This window comes from Symphalangus syndactylus, chromosome 12 (genome assembly GCF_028878055.3).
Source record: "Symphalangus syndactylus isolate Jambi chromosome 12, NHGRI_mSymSyn1-v2.1_pri, whole genome shotgun sequence".
NCBI classification, from domain to species: Eukaryota; Metazoa; Chordata; class Mammalia; order Primates; family Hylobatidae; genus Symphalangus; species Symphalangus syndactylus.
Genome location: NC_072441.2, coordinates 100,441,287 through 100,459,477, shown reverse-complemented (window position 1 = coordinate 100,459,477; position 18,191 = coordinate 100,441,287). Strand labels below are relative to the sequence as shown.

The following is an 18,191-nucleotide window of genomic DNA, read 5'->3' as shown; positions in this document are numbered from 1 at the left end:
CCCCTAAAAGCCTGAGAGGCTAATTTTTTTTTTTTTTTTTTTTTTTTTTTTGAGACGGAGTCTTTCTCTGTCCCCCAGGCTGGAGTGCAGTGGCGCGATCTCGGCTCACTGCAAGCTCCGCCTCCCGGGGTTCACGCCATTCTCCTGCCTCAGCCTCCCGAGTAGCTGGGACTACAGGCGCCCGCCAACACGCCCGGCTAATTTTTTGTATTTTTTAGTAGAGACAGGGTTTCACCGTGTTAGCCAGGATGGTCTCGATCTCCTGACCTCGTGATCCGCCCGCCTCGGCCTCCCAAAGTGCTGGGATTACAGGCTTGAGCCACCGCGCCCGGCCGAGGCTAATTTTTTGATAATGTTATGTGGAACATCAAAATACTTTGTTAGTAGCTGTTTTGAGAGGCAGAACCCACATTAGTGACTTCTTGGTTACTGCCTTGCAGATCCTTAAGTCTCTTTGGTCTTCTGCGGCTTGCTTAGGCTTTCTTTATTATCTACTTATGGCTCATGTTCATGAGGTTCATTGAAGATGTGAACTGGGGCTGAAAATTGGGATGTGACATAATGTACGATAAAGTTTGATTTGATTAAAAACCGAGTATGGGAGTAGGAGTTTATAGTGTTGACTCATCCAATAGCCTGCCACCTAGTCTGATCTTAATATGTTGACAGTATTTAGATTCAATAGTAACTTGTAGCATCAAAAACAATAACAAAAATATATACAGATGGTCCCTGACATACAATGGTTCAACTTGGAATTATTCTTTTGTCCCCTCTATGTATTTTCAAACAGCCTGGCTTCAAGCTCACTAATTCTTTCTTCTGCTTGATCAATTCTGCTAAGAGCCTCTGATGGATGCATCTTTCAGTATGTCAATGGCGTTTTTCAACTCCAGAATTTCTGCTTGATTCTTTTTAATTATTTCAATTTCTTTGTTAAATTTATTTGATAGAATTCTGAATTCTCCCTTTCTGTGTTATCTTGAATTTTTCTGAATTTCCTCAAAACAGCTATTTTGAATTCCTTGTCTGAAAGGTCACATATCTCTGTCTCTTCAGTATTGGTCACTGATGTCTTATTTAGTTTGTTTGGTAAGGTCATGTTTTCCTGGATGGTCCTGTACTTGTGGACGCTTGTTAGTGTCTGGTCTGGCCTTGTTTGTACCTGTCCTTCTTGGGAATGTTTTCCAGGTATTTGAAGGGACTTGGGTGTTATGATCTAAGTTGTTGGCCACTGCAGCCATATCAGCATTAAAGGGTACCCCAAGCCCAGTAACGCTGTGGCTCTTGCAGACTCATACAGGTACCAGCTTGGTGGTCCTAGATAATATCCAGAATAATTCTCTGGATTACCAGGCAGAGACCCTTGTTCTCTTCCTTTACTTTTCCCCAAAGAAACAGAGTCTCTCTTTCTGTGCTGAGCTGACTGGAGCTAGGGGAGGGGTGACACAGACACCCCTGTGGCCACCACTACTGGGACTGCCCTGGGTCAGACCTGAAGCCAGCATAGCACTGGGTCTTGCCCAAGGCCCACTGTAACTATTACCTGGCTACCATCTATGTTCGCTCAAGGCCCTAGGGCGCTACAGTCAGCAGGTGGCAAAACCAGCAAAGCTGTGTCCTTTCCTTCAGGGGCTCAAGTTCCCCTGGGCCCTGGGTGAGTCCAGAGATGCTGTCTGGGAGTCAGGGCCTGGCGTTGGAAACTTTAGAAATCTACCTGGCGTTGTATTCTACTGTGGCTGACCTGGCACCTGAATCACTGAAGTCCTTCCCACCCTTTCCTGCCCTTCCCCAGGCAAAGGAGTTTCTCCTCATGTCCAACACCACCACAGGCCCATGAGGAGTACTGCCGGGATACTGCCAATGTTCACTTAAGACCCAAGGGCTCTTCTGCCAGCGTGTGTTTGATGCTGCCAGGAAAGTGACTTACCCTTCAGGGCAGTGGGCTCCTCTCTGGCCCAGAATAGGTCCAGAGATGCCATCCAAGAGCCAAGGACTGGAATCAGGGACCCAAAGAGCTGGCTTGGTGCTGTTTCTCACTGAGGCTAAGCTGGTACCTAAGCTCAAGACAGAGTCCCCTTTATTCTTCCCTCTGCTCTTCTCAAGTAGAAGTGTTCTCTCCTCGTAGCCACCAGACCTGTGAAAGTGCTGGGTCACATCTGAAGCCAGTGCATTTCGGAGTCTCAGCTGAGGCCCATGGTATGTACTACTTGGCTACTGCTACTGATTTTTCAGGGTCCAAAGGCTCTTTATTCAGCATGTGTGAAATCTGCCAAGACTGGGTCCTTCCCTGCAAGGCAGTGAGTTCCCTTTTGGCCCAGGGTATATCTAGAAATGTCATCCAAGAGCTAGGGCCTGCAATGGGTGCCTCAGGATTGTGCCCAGTACCCTATCCTACTCTGGCTGAACTGGTATCCAAGTTGCAAGACAAAGTCCTTTTCATTCGTCCCTCTTCTCTCCTCAAGCAAAGGAAGGAGTCCCTTCTGGAGCCAAAAGCTGTGTTGCCTGGGGTTGGGGGAGGGGTGCTGTAAGCACTTACTTAGCCATCCTGGCTGGTGTCTTACTAGATCATGTGCTCCCCAGTCCACTGGCTCAGAGCCCAGCATAGCACTAGGACTTGCCTGGGTATTGCAGTTGTTGTGGCCCAGACAGGCTTTCAAGTTTATTTAGGACCTCGGAGCACTTTAGCGGATGGTGGTGGAGGTAGTCAAAACTCAGTTTCTGAAACCTGGGATGGGCAATTCTCCTCTGGCTAGGGGTGGTCTAAATGGTCCCTCCATTGGCAACAGCTAAGTTCTGCCCAGTATTGGCAGCACTGAATTCTAGAGTCCCACAATTGCTGTGCCCTCCCTCCAAGTGCACAAATTCTGTCTTTACACTATGTGGCTGCTGCCAGGGGATGGGGGAGGGGTGGTGTCAGCAATTCAAGATTGTCTTTCTTACCTTCTTCAGTGCTTCTTTCAGCAATACGAAGTTAAAACCACGTACTGTGATCACTTTGTGATCACTGATTTTTGGTTCTTATGAAGGTGATTTTTGTGTAGATAGTTGTTAAATTTGATGTTCGTGCATGGAGAACAATCAGTGGAGGCTTCTGTTTGGCCATCTTGCTCTGTGTCCTCCCCAACTTAGGAGTTTTCTACTTTATCATGGGTTCATCAGGGTATTGCATGCATTTTTGACTTACAATATTTTCAACTTGTGGTGGTTTATTGAGATGTAACCCTATCATAAGTCAAGGAGCACCTGTACTATGGTAATAGAGACAGCTAGTATATCCCTTTAAATAGGAAACATACAGTGTCATAAGCTCAATGTGATTTATTCAGATTTAGACTCTAGTAATTATAAAAGTCTATACAAGTTTTTTTTTCTTTCTCAGCAATCTTAACTTCCTGTGACTGAGGTTCATTGTTTTAAAATGCATTCACAGTTGAGAAGGTTTACTTCAGAATCTCAGGGAACTGCACTAAAGAATCTGGTATCAATTTTCTGAGGATTTAAAAAAATCATACTTAGTGCTGAGTTATAAAAGATGTTGGCAAGTACAACATTTTTTTCAAACTATAGGATAAAGAGCATTGAAATTTATCATGCCCCAAACCCATTAAAATTATCTTCACCTGTAACTGAACATCAGCTGTTATTTCCTTACCTCCTTTTGGCTTTCAACTTCTAGGATGTCTGTTGAAACACCCCTCAATGTTTATGTGGCCTCCAAGGCATACAAACATTTACCAGGGAAACCCCATAAGGAAAGAATTGGAAGTTTCATTTATTTTTTTCCTACCTTTAGTTCTCTTTTTTCCATCTTTCAGATCTTTAGATGTTCTGAGTTTTTCTAACTGGAGACTGGGGAAACCTAGCTCTCCTCACTGTGGCCAGTGGAAGACTGCTGTGGAGAACCTGAATCCAAAGTGTTTTTTGTTAGGAGACAAAGTAAACAGGCCAGTTTACAGTTTCAATACCGGTATGCCTTTTTCTCTGCCAATACCTGTGTGATTTACATCTTGAATCATATAATTCCATTCAGAATGAAAAGTTCAGTTTCTGATTGGCTGAAATGAGTTCTAGTATTCCTTTCTTTGTTAGAAGTCAAAATCACAATGTTCTGGAACATTAGCATGTGTTGGGTAAAGTTGATAACAGGATACTAAAACTCAGACAGCTGCTTCAGTACTGAAGTTAGAACAGTTCTCCCTGGAAAGACAACCAAACTTTTCTCTTATTGTAGCACTACATTGTAATTGCTTATTTAGCTATTTTGTAAGCTACTTTTATTCTGTTACTTCTCTGGTATTCCCAGGGTCCAGGATATTATCATGAATTCAACAAATGTTTGATGCATAAATAAAGGAATTAAAATATATAAGAAATATTATATTTACTAAAGGCATAATAGTTTGGCTCTTCCTGACTATCCTGAGTTATGACCAACTCTGAAAAAGGGAGTAATTTTTCAACTCTATTAAACATAGCAGGGTGGAGGTGGAGGTAAGAAGAGTTGGGGAAGGGTACATTATGAAACATAGAAATACTATTTACTAAATACATATTAACAAATCTTAGCATAATTTAATTTTACCCCAAGCTGCCCCCATCCCTTTCCCCTGCCCTCTTTTTTCTTCCTGTAGAATGTAAGGAAGGGAACACACTTCTTTGTTAAGGAAAACTGAGTAAGGTTGTCATTTCATTCTGTTATGACTGGAGTTTTTCCTTCTCATCGTTCCTCAGGTCAATTTAAGTTTTATACATCTAAACTGTGTAACACTGCATATAAAAATAAGTCCATGTTTAAGACAAAGTGGAAAAGTACCAAACACTTTTAAAAAATGAATTGAAGAAAACCTTCTCTTTGACAACTTTGGTTTTTATCTGGGGAGGTGGTATGAAATCATCTAGGTACATTTTTGTCTATTGGGATGAAGAATGCTATCCACTAAGAATATTGATTTAAAAATCAAATGCCTGGATTGGAGGGGAAGGAAAGCACAAAAGACTGCATGCTGTGTGCTATTTTGCATCAAGTCACCTCCTTCCTGCTATACATGAGCTTCAGTTGATGCCTTGGTTTGGAGCCTTTGAACTTTCTTAGTTATCAGTGATTTTAAATGGGAGTCACTGGACCGGGGATACAATTAAAATATTGTAACATGCCATATGAACATTTTAAACCAAGAAACTGATTTTTCATTTTTGAGTGGAGAACTCAGTCCTTAAAAAAAATTGTGGTCCAAAGAAAGAGCATTACTAATGAGGACTCTCCCTTTTACAACTGGGGGTTCCTACCCACATCTTCCAAATACCTCCTTTGCCAGGGCTTGCCTAGGTCAGATGTGAAGTAAATAGAACTGATTAATGATTTTTTTGACTCTCCTGTCGTGTAGTTTTCTATCATCTTAATATGCTGAAAGGGAGCACATTCAGAAGTGATCTCATTTGAGAAGGACTACTTTCAAGTTCTATTTTAGGCCACATAAATTTTCAAAAAATAAAATTCTGAATTAAATCTTAAACCTTTGGGAAGGCTTCAGATCACATATTTGGTGGAATGTACTATATTACCTAAGTAATAAACATTTTATTTGGATACATCTTTGGGATGCTTGTTAAAAAATTATAGATTAAAATTTTAGTGTTAGAATTACCATTTGAGGATAGAGGAATAAAAAGTTCCCTTTTCCTTCAAACTTATATGGACTCCATTTTTCTAGTGCTTTACTGACATCATGAAGAGTCTTTTTCTCAAGGTGGCAACATTTCCTTGCCTTGTACTTTTATTCTGAATGATGTGGTTTTTCTCCCTTGAATTTGCCATATAGAATTTATGAGGTTTATGTGTTTTAGCTCTACAGTTTCTTCTATGATCTTACATTTTATCTCCTGTAAGAGTGTTTAGAAAAACAATAAAAATAGGAAAAAATATTTTGGTGCAATAATAAGTAAAAATGGGATTCCTGGAGGTTTATTGGAATTATTTAGTCTTCTGTGTTTTTTCTAGACATCCATAAATTTTCTTTTTCTTTTTCTTCTATTGGACAGAAATTTCACTTTAAGGTAGATTATTAGTCTCTACCAAAGACCATCTTAAATCACAATGCTTTAAGAACTTTTGAATTAACCTCCTTAGAGGAACACATAATATATTCACCTTACCTTGTTTTAGTTGAAACAAATTCTTTTTTAAATTTAGAAAGAAACAGAACACACTTCATTTTTTATATAGAATAAACTTTGTTTTTATTATAGACATGGATGAAAAATAAAAGTTTTTATGTACATACGACATATAGTGCAAATGAAAAGCTTTTAAATACCACGGATAGACATGTTGTTGGAAACAAAAGGAGATGAATGATGGGGGTTAGGATGGTCGTCCTGGAACTGCAGGAGGGGGTCGCCTAGTAAAAACAAAACAAAATAAAACAAAACAAAACAAAACAAAACAAAACAAAGAAAGACACAGGTGCAGAGGAAGAAAACAATGTTTAAATTGTAAAATAAACCCAAATAATAGCATGCAAAAATAGCTCACAAAAGTCAAATTCAAATCACACACAAAAACATGCAGACATGCAAAGGAAATGAAGGGACATCACATGGCTAAGTTAGCAGTTCCCAGGACTTTTCCTGGCTACTAGCAATGTTCTAGGTATGAGCCATTTGCGCTTACTCAAAAAGCTTCTTATTTTGCACCATGGAATGATAAATCCATGCACTCTTATTCAGGAGAACTGGGACTAGTCCCCGAGCCAAATACCTTTATAACTTGTATATTTGATTTTAAACCCTGATTTTGTGACACTCAGTTATTTCCAAAGATTTCAGTGAATGTTGTGAAATCTCCATAGGGGGAGAGAGAGTCGATGTAGCCAATGGCAGGTTAATTTTTTTTTAAGTGAGGTAAATTAGAAGGTGTCAAGGGATCAAATGAGCAATGTAATCACAATGCAGAGAATGCCAGAGGTTGATCTCAGAAAAAAAGGATTTGTAAATAAGAATTTGCTTCAGGTGAGTAGTCCTGGTGTGTAATAGCCTGGATTCAGGCCTAGGGAAACTAGGAGGCAAGGTCTGGTCCATGGCAACCCCAGGATTTTCTAGGATTTCCCTCTGTCTAAGAGCTAGGTATAACTGTAATTGTGATTTATTCTGAAGTGGGCCCAAGGTAAATGAAATCTGGTCTGCTGGATCTTTCTCCATTTCCCTAGGCTGGCTTGCATTTCATCAGACCTATGGATAATGAAATGAGGGTCCAAGTTGTGCTTCATTTGACATCAGCCTTTCTTGTGTTCAGCAGGGAGATGATTTGCAGCTAGAGAAAATACAGTAAACTCTACATTGCAATGAACAGCTTTGTAAGTAGGAAAACAGCAGGCCAAATAAAGCTTTCCCTCTGGTTTCTGGCAGAAGTATACACTTTAATTTCCCCTTTCTAACCAAACCATTAATGAACTCAGCATTATAGCAAGCTGTAGAATGGTGAGATTATCTCAAGACCCTACTCTCTTTGACTTCTTATCCAGGTGTTCAACAACATACTCACTTCCATCTTATTCTTGTTACACTTCAGTGAGTGGAGCAATGAAGTCTATAAAAAAAAAAAAACAAAACAGAAAAACTTGTTTTTCATTTTCTATGAGATGTTAGTGGAGCCAAACTGACTGGTCTATTTCTGGGCAGTGGTAAAAAATGATCTTACCTTCCCCAAAGTCCAATATCAATTTTTCTTCAGTCCAGTTTAAGCTGACTACACTAAAGAGGCCTCCCATCCATTTAAATGATGGAGAACTTGTTATTGGTACCTAACCTTTCAACTTCAGGGCCGGGGCAGGGGCTAGGGGGTCTGCAAGGCTTTAGCTTTAGAGATCCAGGTAATGGGTATCCCTGGTGTTTTCATGAAGAAAGTGTAATTAAATTTCTGTCGAGCTCAATGAGATTTATCACCTGCCCAGAAAACAGAAACTATTTTCGAGTTCTGAAGGGGCTTTAGAACACTTTAATTACCTCAGCAGGGTGGGGAGGTGGGCCATTAAACTGAACAGCAAGTCCACAGTGCTGAAGCGACATTCTGTTAGCATATGCCAAAACACTTTTCTGTTTGAGCTAGTTTGGTGTTCTGATCCAGAAACAGGATCAGAAACTTTATGTCTTGGAATATATTCCACTGACAGCTAGAATGTTTGCTTGAAACATCAGGGTGACATTTATATCCTCAGACAGCTTTTTCTTTTCATCTTCACTTTACTGTATCTACCCTTCCTGTCATTGGTGAAAAAGCATTGTTGTTGATGATACCATTTACTGGGTCAAAATTAGTTCTTTTGAGGATATGGGCAGTTGGGGTTTTTGCTCTTTCTTTTGCATAATTTTTATATTACTTATACAGTGCCGAAATGCTTAAAGGCAAGTGCTGCAAATATTTGGGCTTTTTATATGTAGAGCTACAAAGGTACCTCATACAATTGCCACTCCCATATGAAAGTTGCAGTACTAAATTGGAATACTGAGTTGCTAACAAATTCTTAAACTTACCATCCTAGTATTCAACATATAAGCAAATTTACCTAATCAAGACTATAATTTCAGGTTATATTTTCTTAAGCATTCTGAAAAATAACTTCAAAGCAGCATGTTTTGGCCAAAACAGGTAAAGGAGATTGGAAAAGCTGTATCTGGGGCATGGGTGTAATTTATATATAAAAGCCCCAATTATTAACAAGAATGATGAATTACCCACATTCTTTTGGCTCTATGTCAACGCTGCAATTTGGTCTTATGGTGACATTCCTCTGGCCAGATCTCTGAGGAGGTCTTCCTTATAGCTTTTTTCTTTCCTGTTAAAATCTCACAAAAAAGGCCAGGTGCAGTGGCTCATGCCTGTAATCCCAGCACTTTGGGAAGCTGAGGTGGGCGGATCACTTGAGGTCAGGAGTTTGAGACCAGCCTGGCCAACGTGGTGAAATGCCGTCTCTACTAAAAATGCAAAAATTAGCCAGGCATGATGGCACACGCCTGTAATCCTAGCTACTGGGGAGGCTGAGGCATGAGAATCACTTGAACTTGGGAGGCGGAGGTTGCAGTGAGCCAAGAGCACACCACTGCATTGCAGCCTGGGCAACAGAGTGAGAATCTGTCTCAAAAAAAAAACACTGACAAAAAATGCTCTGTTTGCTTTCTTTGCCCATCATTTAGGTAAGTTAATAACCCAGAGCAGTGAGTGAGCCTGAAGGCTTGGGAAAAGGAGGAAAGAAAGGCAATAGGAATAGGTATTCTTCAACATTCTTCTCTGATGATTAATCTTAAATCAACCTGGATCCCTTCCTTCACAATAATCTCATGGAGGTAATTTGAAGAATCCCTTTTTTGGAGCATCATAGAGAAAAGGTAAGGTATAAAATTATCTGAATCCTACGTAAGTCTCATTAAGACTCCATGCATATATGTCTCTAAACTGCTTTTGTGCCACCTGTTCCAATGTGACTTTCCTCCTTAAGAGTCAGATACTCCTTTGACAAAGTACCAGAGCTCCAGATGAATTGCCCTTAGTTGAGAGCTCTTGTTGCTCTTACATTTGGTCATTTTCCTTTTTAAGAGATGGTGGGGTCCCATTCCGCTCCTCAGGCTAGAATGCAGTGGCACGATCACAGTTCACTGCAGTCTCAAACTCTAGGGCTCAAGTGATCCTCCTGCCTCAGCCTCCCCGGTAGCTGGAACTACAGGCATGAGCTACCATGTCCAGCTAATTAAAACAAACAACTTTTTTTTTTTTTTTTTTTTTTTTTAAGAGATGAGGTCTTGCCGTGTTGCCAGTCCGGTCTCAAACTCTTGGGCTGAACTGATCCTCCTGCCTCAGCCTCCTGAGTAGTACATTTGATTTTATCATCCAACTTTTTGTTAGTGAGAGTCTGTACTGAGGAAATCACACTCAATGTCTTTTCCTTTGGCTTAAAGCCACTGAAGCAGTTTCCTAAGGCATGTGCCTCAGGACACTAGTTCTGTGAGATGTTCTATGGTCAAATAAGTCTGAGAAATATGTAGACATTACTCATCTCTTGGAGATTCACAATGCAGTCCGATTTTAAGGCTTCTGTGAAGTCTTTCAATAAAGAAACATTTGATTTTTAGTCATTATTTCTCAAGCATATTTGGCCAAAAAACCCTTGGTGTATGTGTATGTAAAACTTATTAAGATTTCATGGAATGCACTTTGAGAAATTTTGAATTAAGTTTGTAGATTTAGCCAATATCTCTTGTATGTATTCTAATTATTAGGCTGCCATAATGTAAAATAATACTAGTAACAGGTCTGAAAAGTGGCTATGCCAGGTGTGTGTTGAAGTGCTTGGAAGCAAAGTTTGAGGTCAATCTAAACCAAATACCAAACACGTTTCTCAATATGAAATTTAAAGTTCCCATCAGAAAAACAAAAATCTTGGAAACAGTTTGAGCATATGTTTACACCAATACCAGAGCTATTTAAAACACAAATGGAAAATTGCCAAATAGTTACAATAAGTTTCTTTGTTTTTGGAAATTACCTTTAGAAACTATTCTGAATCTATGATTAACATACTTCAAAATCATGCAGTTAAAGCAAACAAACAGAACACAAGTATACAGCATGATTCGCATCCGGAATCTTTCTTCCAGTAAGAAGCTTCCTTTGAAGGTATAGATAGATGTTCCACTCATGGAAAACGTATAGATATGAGAAAGAAATTCCACAGGAAAGAGTAAATTAACACAACAATCTGTCCAGTTCATCTTTTCACAATGAGCATGCCCTAATCGCAGAAAGAAAATAAACCAACATCTCTCTCCTCTTATCCCCTTCTTGCCTTCTGCATTTAGATGGCACAATCTGGGAATATGTCAATTGATAAGGGACTTGTCATCAAAACTCTTGTAATAGAGAGTCTTCCTCTATTCTCTGGAAACTCAAAATTAGGACAAAGTTGTGTCATTCTTTCATTTTCTGAATACATTCTCTTAAAACTGGGGAAACTGGGCCAGGTGCGGTGGCTCACATCTGTAATCCTAGCACTTTGGGAAGCCGAGGCAGGCGGATCACGAGGTCAAGAGATCAAGACCATCCTGGCTAACATGGGGAAACCCCGTCTCTACTAAATTACAAAAAAATTTAGCCGGGTGTTGTGCTGGGCGCCTGTAGTCCCAGCTCCTTGGGAGGCTGAGGCAGGAGAATGGCATGAACCCAGGAGGCGGAGCTTGCAGTGAGCCAAGATAGTGCCACTGCACTTCAGCCTGGGAGAGAGCAAGACTCCGTCTCAAAAACAAACAAAAAACTGGGGAAACTGAAAGGGGCAAATTCTCCTGTCTATGCCCAGTGAACAAATAACAGAGGCTAATTGTTGGGTCAGGAGCTCAAATATTTGCTATAAGAAATGCCTTCTGTGGACCTAACATTTGGGCACAGCATCTTTCCTCCTTCCACTTCCCAGAATTTTTAAAATACATGCTTCATTTTCAACAGCAAACTGTCATGGTGCTTCTTGGTAACTGTCACATCATACCCTCCTGCTAAGGTTTGTGTTCGTCAATCAATTCCAATAATGACATCACATCAGAAACACAATGTCTCCCACTCTCCTGCGTTTGATTTATCCAATTTGTTCCCTTTAAAAATCCCATCTTTCTCCAAATTAATGACAGAAATGCAAAATGCTATCATTCTTTACTTTGGTAACTCTGGGACAATTTAATCAAAAGAGCTATAAATATTTAGAAGAAGTCTCAGGTATTACTGAAAGGCATAGACATGACTCACTCAAATATATACAAGAATGAGGAAAAGGGGTCCTTCAAATGTTATAATTTATTTCAGCTTCAGAAATACAGCTTCACATTTTCACAATAGGTACATGTGACCTTCAAGAATGATACAGGCTTTGAGATTTTTCTTCAAAAATTCCATTCTAAGAGTCCATATATCAGCATTAAGAAATCTGAAAGTGCCAAGAAGACAGTGGAAAGTATCCGGCTCATGTTAATTAAAGAATCATCAGAGAAGACAAGATTTTACTTCTGTATATTCCTTCTTTAAACAAAGCAAAAGAAAAATTTGACCCAAAAAAGGGAAAGTAAAAATAGATAAGCAAGCAAGACAAAGGCTGTACATAGGAAATATAACACAAATCAAGTAGTAGTGGTGGAATTACTGGTTGGGGGGAATAATTTTTAACAAACTGGTAGCAGACAAGGCAAGAGGTTAGACAGTAATTTTTGTCATAATTTTGAAACATTTCATAATGATCGAAGTTTAAGGAATTCAAGAGTAAAAATTAAAAAGAGATTAATGACTTGAGTTGAGCCATGTGTGAAACCTCCAACCAGAGGTGAGAAGTCTCACCAATATACCAGTATGAACAGGTCTTAAGACAAACACTCCTCTTTGAGTTTTCTCTCTCTTGCTCTCACACATACACACACTCTTACGTATATACAAAGACACACACACACACACACACAAATAGCAGTGCATATATTACATATGCTTCAAAAATATTCTTAAAGTTTCACCTACACAGTACCACATGATTTTAAACATACCAATTAGACAGGATGAGTAGGAGTATCTAGAAGACTCATTTGAGCATTTTAGAATGTATAATGAGTGATCTGGTTACCTAATAATCATTTCTCCAAAATCATCTAGATTCATTTACATTAAACTCTGAGCTCGCAGCTAGTAGTCTTCTAATTGAAATGATACAAAACTCATGGCTTAAGTCTCATACACTATCTCCTTTCATGAGTTCAACAGTTAGAGACCTATTATTAGGCTTTATTCTTCATTCTGAGGAGATTCCTGTCACTTTCAAATAATTATGCCATTTGCCAAATGAAAAATGTTTACCTTAAAAAGTGGAGACCTACCTCCAAGGTATTAGATAGCTTCTCCCTTATATTTTCAGCAAATTTACTCAGAAAAATCCACTACTTTAATGTTGCTATGTCCCTTTTTTTTTTACTTCTACCATGGAGGAAAAATGTCTATGTATATCAACTTAGCCTTTTAAGATTCAGCTCAGCAATCCAAAACTAATTTATAATTCCAATTAGAGATCTTAAAGATAGGTCTCCAGAGGTTTCACTTCTTACCCAAAAATATTGTCAAAGGTAATTCTTTCTTAGATAGAAGTGCTGTGGATTCAGATACAAATGTCTATGGACATTACCATGTTGTCATGGTAATTATGAGCTTTGTACCTCTCAAAATGACTACAATCTGAAGTTAGAAAATTTTGTATACCTCATATATGTTATGAGAAATGAACTGTTGTTACCACGTGTTATGGCAGATCATCCAAAGCTATCTGTTGTATTATCACAGTTTAAAAAATATCCTGATACCACACATACTAAGTACATGTATACATAGATATTTACAACCATACATATACATATATTTATATATATACACACAATGCACATACAATCACACTCATGCTTGTGGCATTTTAACGAGTATTTTTAGAACCTACCTATTCAAATGGACATAAAATACACATACAGAAACATACTTACTAGGTATATACCATATACACAGAGACACATGCATAGAAAATGTGTTTGTACACAGAAAACATCAACATTTATCACATACTGGTATTAGGTCCCATTTCATATTTGAGAATTATGGCTACAGTCTATACTAAAAAGTCACAAAATTAATCTATGTGACCAATTTTTAATTCTAAGTCCAGAAAGCTTATAGTTATATCACAGGAACTGGTTTCATTAATATACTTTAGAATAAAGTGAGTTTGTATGGGAACAAATAGGAAATTTGCTAATAAACAGACCCTACTGCTCGTCTATGTTATAAAACATGGCTAAAAGCAATATTCAGATGAGTAACCTTGGTAGATGTTTTCTAGAAATGCAATATACTTGTTCTAAATCAATACTATTTCAATAATCTGTCCATAATTGAGTAAATGGTTATTCCAATTAGTCAATATGCATGCAAGATTTAGCATGTGACAATAAAACTGTATTTACCTATCAAATAAACATTTACAGTTTATTTTCCCAAATCCTAAAAACACTGATTTTTAAAATTATGCTAGACATGATAGAGCTACATCTATTGTGTTTACAATATCAGAGCAATCAGTTAAGAGGAAATTACACCAAAGATTAGAAATGGTATGGGAAACAGAAAGCTCATTAAGTTACATTCCCATCTTAAGGCCTGGTGTGCATGCTGTACGTCAAACTATGCACATCCTAGAGTTTCAGACTTCATTCAACATTGGCATCTCCTTTTAGCAGAATACAAACCCATTGGGAAATGAGATTCATACTAATAATATGATATAGTACTGCAGCAAATTAAAAATATTCTCCAATGTCACTGCTGAAATTCTAGGGTAGGCTGGGTTCTGTTAGAAATAACTTAGGAGTAAAGAACAAAAATGTACCCACAAAGGTAGACAATTGGGGAAATGCAACTGTGGGACTATAATCTAAAAGCAAGTGCCAAAGATGACAAGTGCCATTGTTTATTACTGCCTAAGATCAGTGGAAAGAAAATTTGAAAAAAAATCTCCAATTTTTTTTGACATGGTTTGTGCTGATCTAAGAACACACCAGTGGTTATTCATAATATTTTCCTTTAACAGAAGGAAAATTTTGAAATACAGCAAAACACAAAACCACATTTAGCACAAAGCCAAACCCTGAAGTATATAATCCGTTAGCTGCCTATTTTAGAGAATTCAAAGGAAGAAGCAAAGGGAATCCTAAAAACAAGAAGTTTTATAAAAAGATCTCACTGAAGATTATTTGTTTTACTATGGATGTTTGCTTAACAGTTTTCCATTTAGCTGAGACACTATTTTAAAAATGCAGTATGTATCTTGCACATTGGTTCCATTCACAAAGAGTTAACTTTTTTTCCCCCAGTTTGGGGTTTGGGGTGAGATACGAGAGGATTTAGGATTGTGATGTTTTTATACAATCACTGGTAACCTTAAAAGTCGAAATGACCTTTATGTAAATCTTGTATTTTCTGATTTTTACCAATTATAAATGGGCTAGCTGTAAGCCTTTAGAATAATTTCAATACAATGGCACTCAACATGGCAAGTTCTCTTTTTAATAATGGTTAAAAGTTTTTACTTTATACTTTATGGTTATCTGCTCTGGGTATAAACTACACAGGAAATTAAAGTTAAGTTAACATACAAATCATGTTTGCTACTTTCAAAGGGAGACATTTCAGTTGGTGAAACCTGATTTACTTCTGTAGAATATGAAATAGTGTCATGGGACACCCCTATTCAGTGAATACTTGCTCTGCTGTCTGGGAACAGTTAGCACACAAAATTCCAGTTGGCTTCTGGCTGTTTCCTACATGTGAATCATCTGGTCCTAGGTAGTCCAAAACTTAGCCTCAAGACTGAACTATTAACCCCCAGGCTAAACTGTTCTGGTAAATTTTAGAAATCTTAAGAAATTGCAAATTTGCTGTAGATTTCAACATTTCAATACCCTTTTCTGGAGTGACCTGGATAGGGACTTTGAAATACTACAACTGTAAAAGTGTGAGCTCTGCTCTTATCCCATGTCATTTCTACTGACTTCATTTCAGGAACCATTCTTTAAATGTGATTATCCCATAGCCTCAAGATTTATTAAGAAAGCCTAGAATGGATATAAAGTTACACTGAACCTGTTTCAAAGGTAGGATAAATTCTTACATAACAAGATTACAAATTAGCACGTGAAGAGTGAATTTTTTTCTCCAACCAAAATAATAATAGTAAAACTGGAGTTAGTATCAAAGTGTAGTTAGCTATGCCAAAAATTAGAGCAAATAGAAAAGTAAACATTCTCCATGTCAGCCTTCAGTATAACCTACCATGAGGTGAATATAAGTAAAGAAAGAAATTATATTTTTCCCAACACTTCTAGAGATGTGATATTTTGCTTCTTCCTTGAACTCTGAAACTAATTAGCCAAATTTATTGACTGATTAACAAAAAAAGAAGCTTTTATTCACTGTTGCATATGCTTCTAGCATGAAGCAAAACACACTGGAATGAAGAGAAGCTCTTTAGAGCAAACAGTGCAGACTTTTCCTTTGCAAACTACCTCGTGCTTCTGGAAAAGTTTATTCTTAAGGAGTCCTAATTTTAAAAAATCACTTCCTAGCAGTCTTATGAAATAAAAAGGAAGAAAAGAGGAGCTAAATAGGCAATTATGGAGTAGGTAGTAGCATTAATGGTAGACAACAGAATTACTGTCATCCTAAACAGAATGTGGGAAAAGAAATATGTATGGCTTAGGTCTAAGCCCACTATCTCATATCTGAAGAATTATATTTAATGAGCTACATGGTAGATAGCCTAGAAAACTTGTCCAAAGCAATTTCAGATATATGCCATGGTAGGCAAATGATCCCCAAAGTATAGGGCTGCTATACAAACCTACCTTGGTCAGTACAACATATAAAGCCTCTAAAGGTTAGCAGTTTTCGAGTCAAACCCCAAAGGTTTGACATACCATGAGCAATGAAGATGAGTGATGAATGCATTAGTAAAACTGGTTACTTGCCTACTGATGTATGTCCACACATGACTACTCATGATTTACTGCAACGGTTATCAAATATGTTGCTTTCACATAATTCATTAGTGATTAATTGCCATGCCAGACACTTCGTTTAGTCTAACAGGGAGGATTCTAGTGGGCGGATTATAGTGGGACGAGTTGGTGATGGGGGTGGTCTCCGGCTAGAAAGAGAGAAAGAGAAAGGTAAAGAAACAAGTAGAATATCTAGCAGAACATTGTTCCAAGGACACTGAGAAAGAGCCATTACACACATGCTCATGCACATACGGGCCAGCAGAAGTGGTTATGATCTGTAATGATTTTAACATTGTCACCTTTCATTTATCTAGTAGTTTTAATGAAAATTACGTCTTTTTTCATACGCAAATCTTTCTCAAAACTGAAGTCATTCCTTCCAATACTAAGAAATATGAAACTGTTTGAAAGCCATCTGAAACATACTGCACATATCTTAGCCAATAGAATATAATAATTACATAGCATGAACTCAGGAACTAATAAGGTATATTGTTTCAGACAATGATGGCTTTTGAATTTTTATTTCTCACATATAATTTTCCTTTTCTTTTTCTTTCTTTCAGGATATTAATTATCACTTCTCATTGCCTTTATAACTTTCTCCAATTTGTTCTATATTATGCTTGTAATTTGTAGAGCACTAAAAATCAGAAAAGCAAGTCTTTAGAGTTCTCTGTAGCAAGTGTAAATAGGCTTAGTGTGAGTGCCTATTTAAATTGCAGGAGCTCTAGTTCCTGTTTTGAGTCTTAAAGACTTTAGTATTGGTAATAGTAGTATTACTCACTTTCTAGTTGGTAATGATGTTTCTGGTAGCTGAGTTTACTGAGCAAACATACTTTAGATAATGAAATATTACTGTATTTGAGAGTCTCTACATTACTAAGTAATGTTATTTATTACTTATTATTATATTATTTATTCCTGAAGCTTCTACATTTATTTCCTAAATATATTAATAAGTTTTTTTAGTGTATTTGTGTACTTGACTTCATATGTGGTATCTTGGGTAGTCATTTTTATACCCCCTCAAATTTGACAAAGTCTACAAATTGAAATGTTTCTTTTTGATAAAACTCTGCAACTGATTTTTTCAGAAAGACTCCTTCTGGAATTATAGTCATAAAATTTTCTTCTGTATTAGAAACTCTAAATTGATCAAATTGAATGTCCTTTCTCAGGTATGAAGAAGTGAAGTTAGAACAATTTAAGAAAGCTGTTATGAAATGTTGAAAAATCATGGAACTATAAAATTAAATTACATGATCAAGGAACAATCAAAGCAGAAGAGACGTTGTTGATTAATGGTGAAAATGTTAACTATTTAGGCACAAACTCATAGATATTAGTAGAGTTCCTTTTACCTCATGCACTTGAAAAATGTTTAAGAGGCTTTAAAGGAAATCTTTCTTTGGGGAGGTGCAAAGCACTGGAATTACAGGTGTGAGCCATGGTACCCAGCCTTATTTTCATTTAAAATGGCCATATATGTTTAACTGATGTCCTGAATCTTGAATCTGCATAATTTTCTTCTTTGATATGAAGTTTCTGAAGGCCACAGGTCACACCCACTTAAT

General features: G+C 37.7%; 2 protein-coding genes across 8 annotated transcripts in view; both read right to left on the bottom strand.

Annotated features, from left to right (window-relative positions):
* The window catches only part of C12H1orf105 (chromosome 12 C1orf105 homolog), a 51,006-nt gene extending 45,113 nt beyond the window's left edge, over positions 1-5,893 (bottom strand). The window contains exon 1 of the mRNA XM_063627398.1: positions 3,791-5,893. Within this exon, the coding sequence (XP_063483468.1) occupies positions 3,791-3,811 (21 nt within the window). The 5' untranslated portion in view covers positions 3,812-5,893. The remainder of the gene's footprint in view (positions 1-3,790) is intronic.
* Positions 5,894-6,214: 321 nt separating this feature from the next.
* The window catches only part of DNM3 (dynamin 3), a 607,865-nt gene continuing 595,888 nt past the window's right edge, over positions 6,215-18,191 (bottom strand). For 5 of the 7 annotated variants that reach the window (XM_063627326.1, XM_063627327.1, XM_063627328.1 and 2 more), the window contains one exon: positions 11,816-16,760. In XM_063627326.1, the coding sequence (XP_063483396.1) occupies positions 16,691-16,760 (70 nt within the window). In that variant the 3' untranslated portion in view covers positions 11,816-16,690. Of the gene's footprint in view, positions 6,402-11,815; positions 16,761-18,191 lie in introns of those variants that run through there. The other 2 variants (XM_063627329.1, XM_063627332.1) reach the window with 1 other exon arrangement.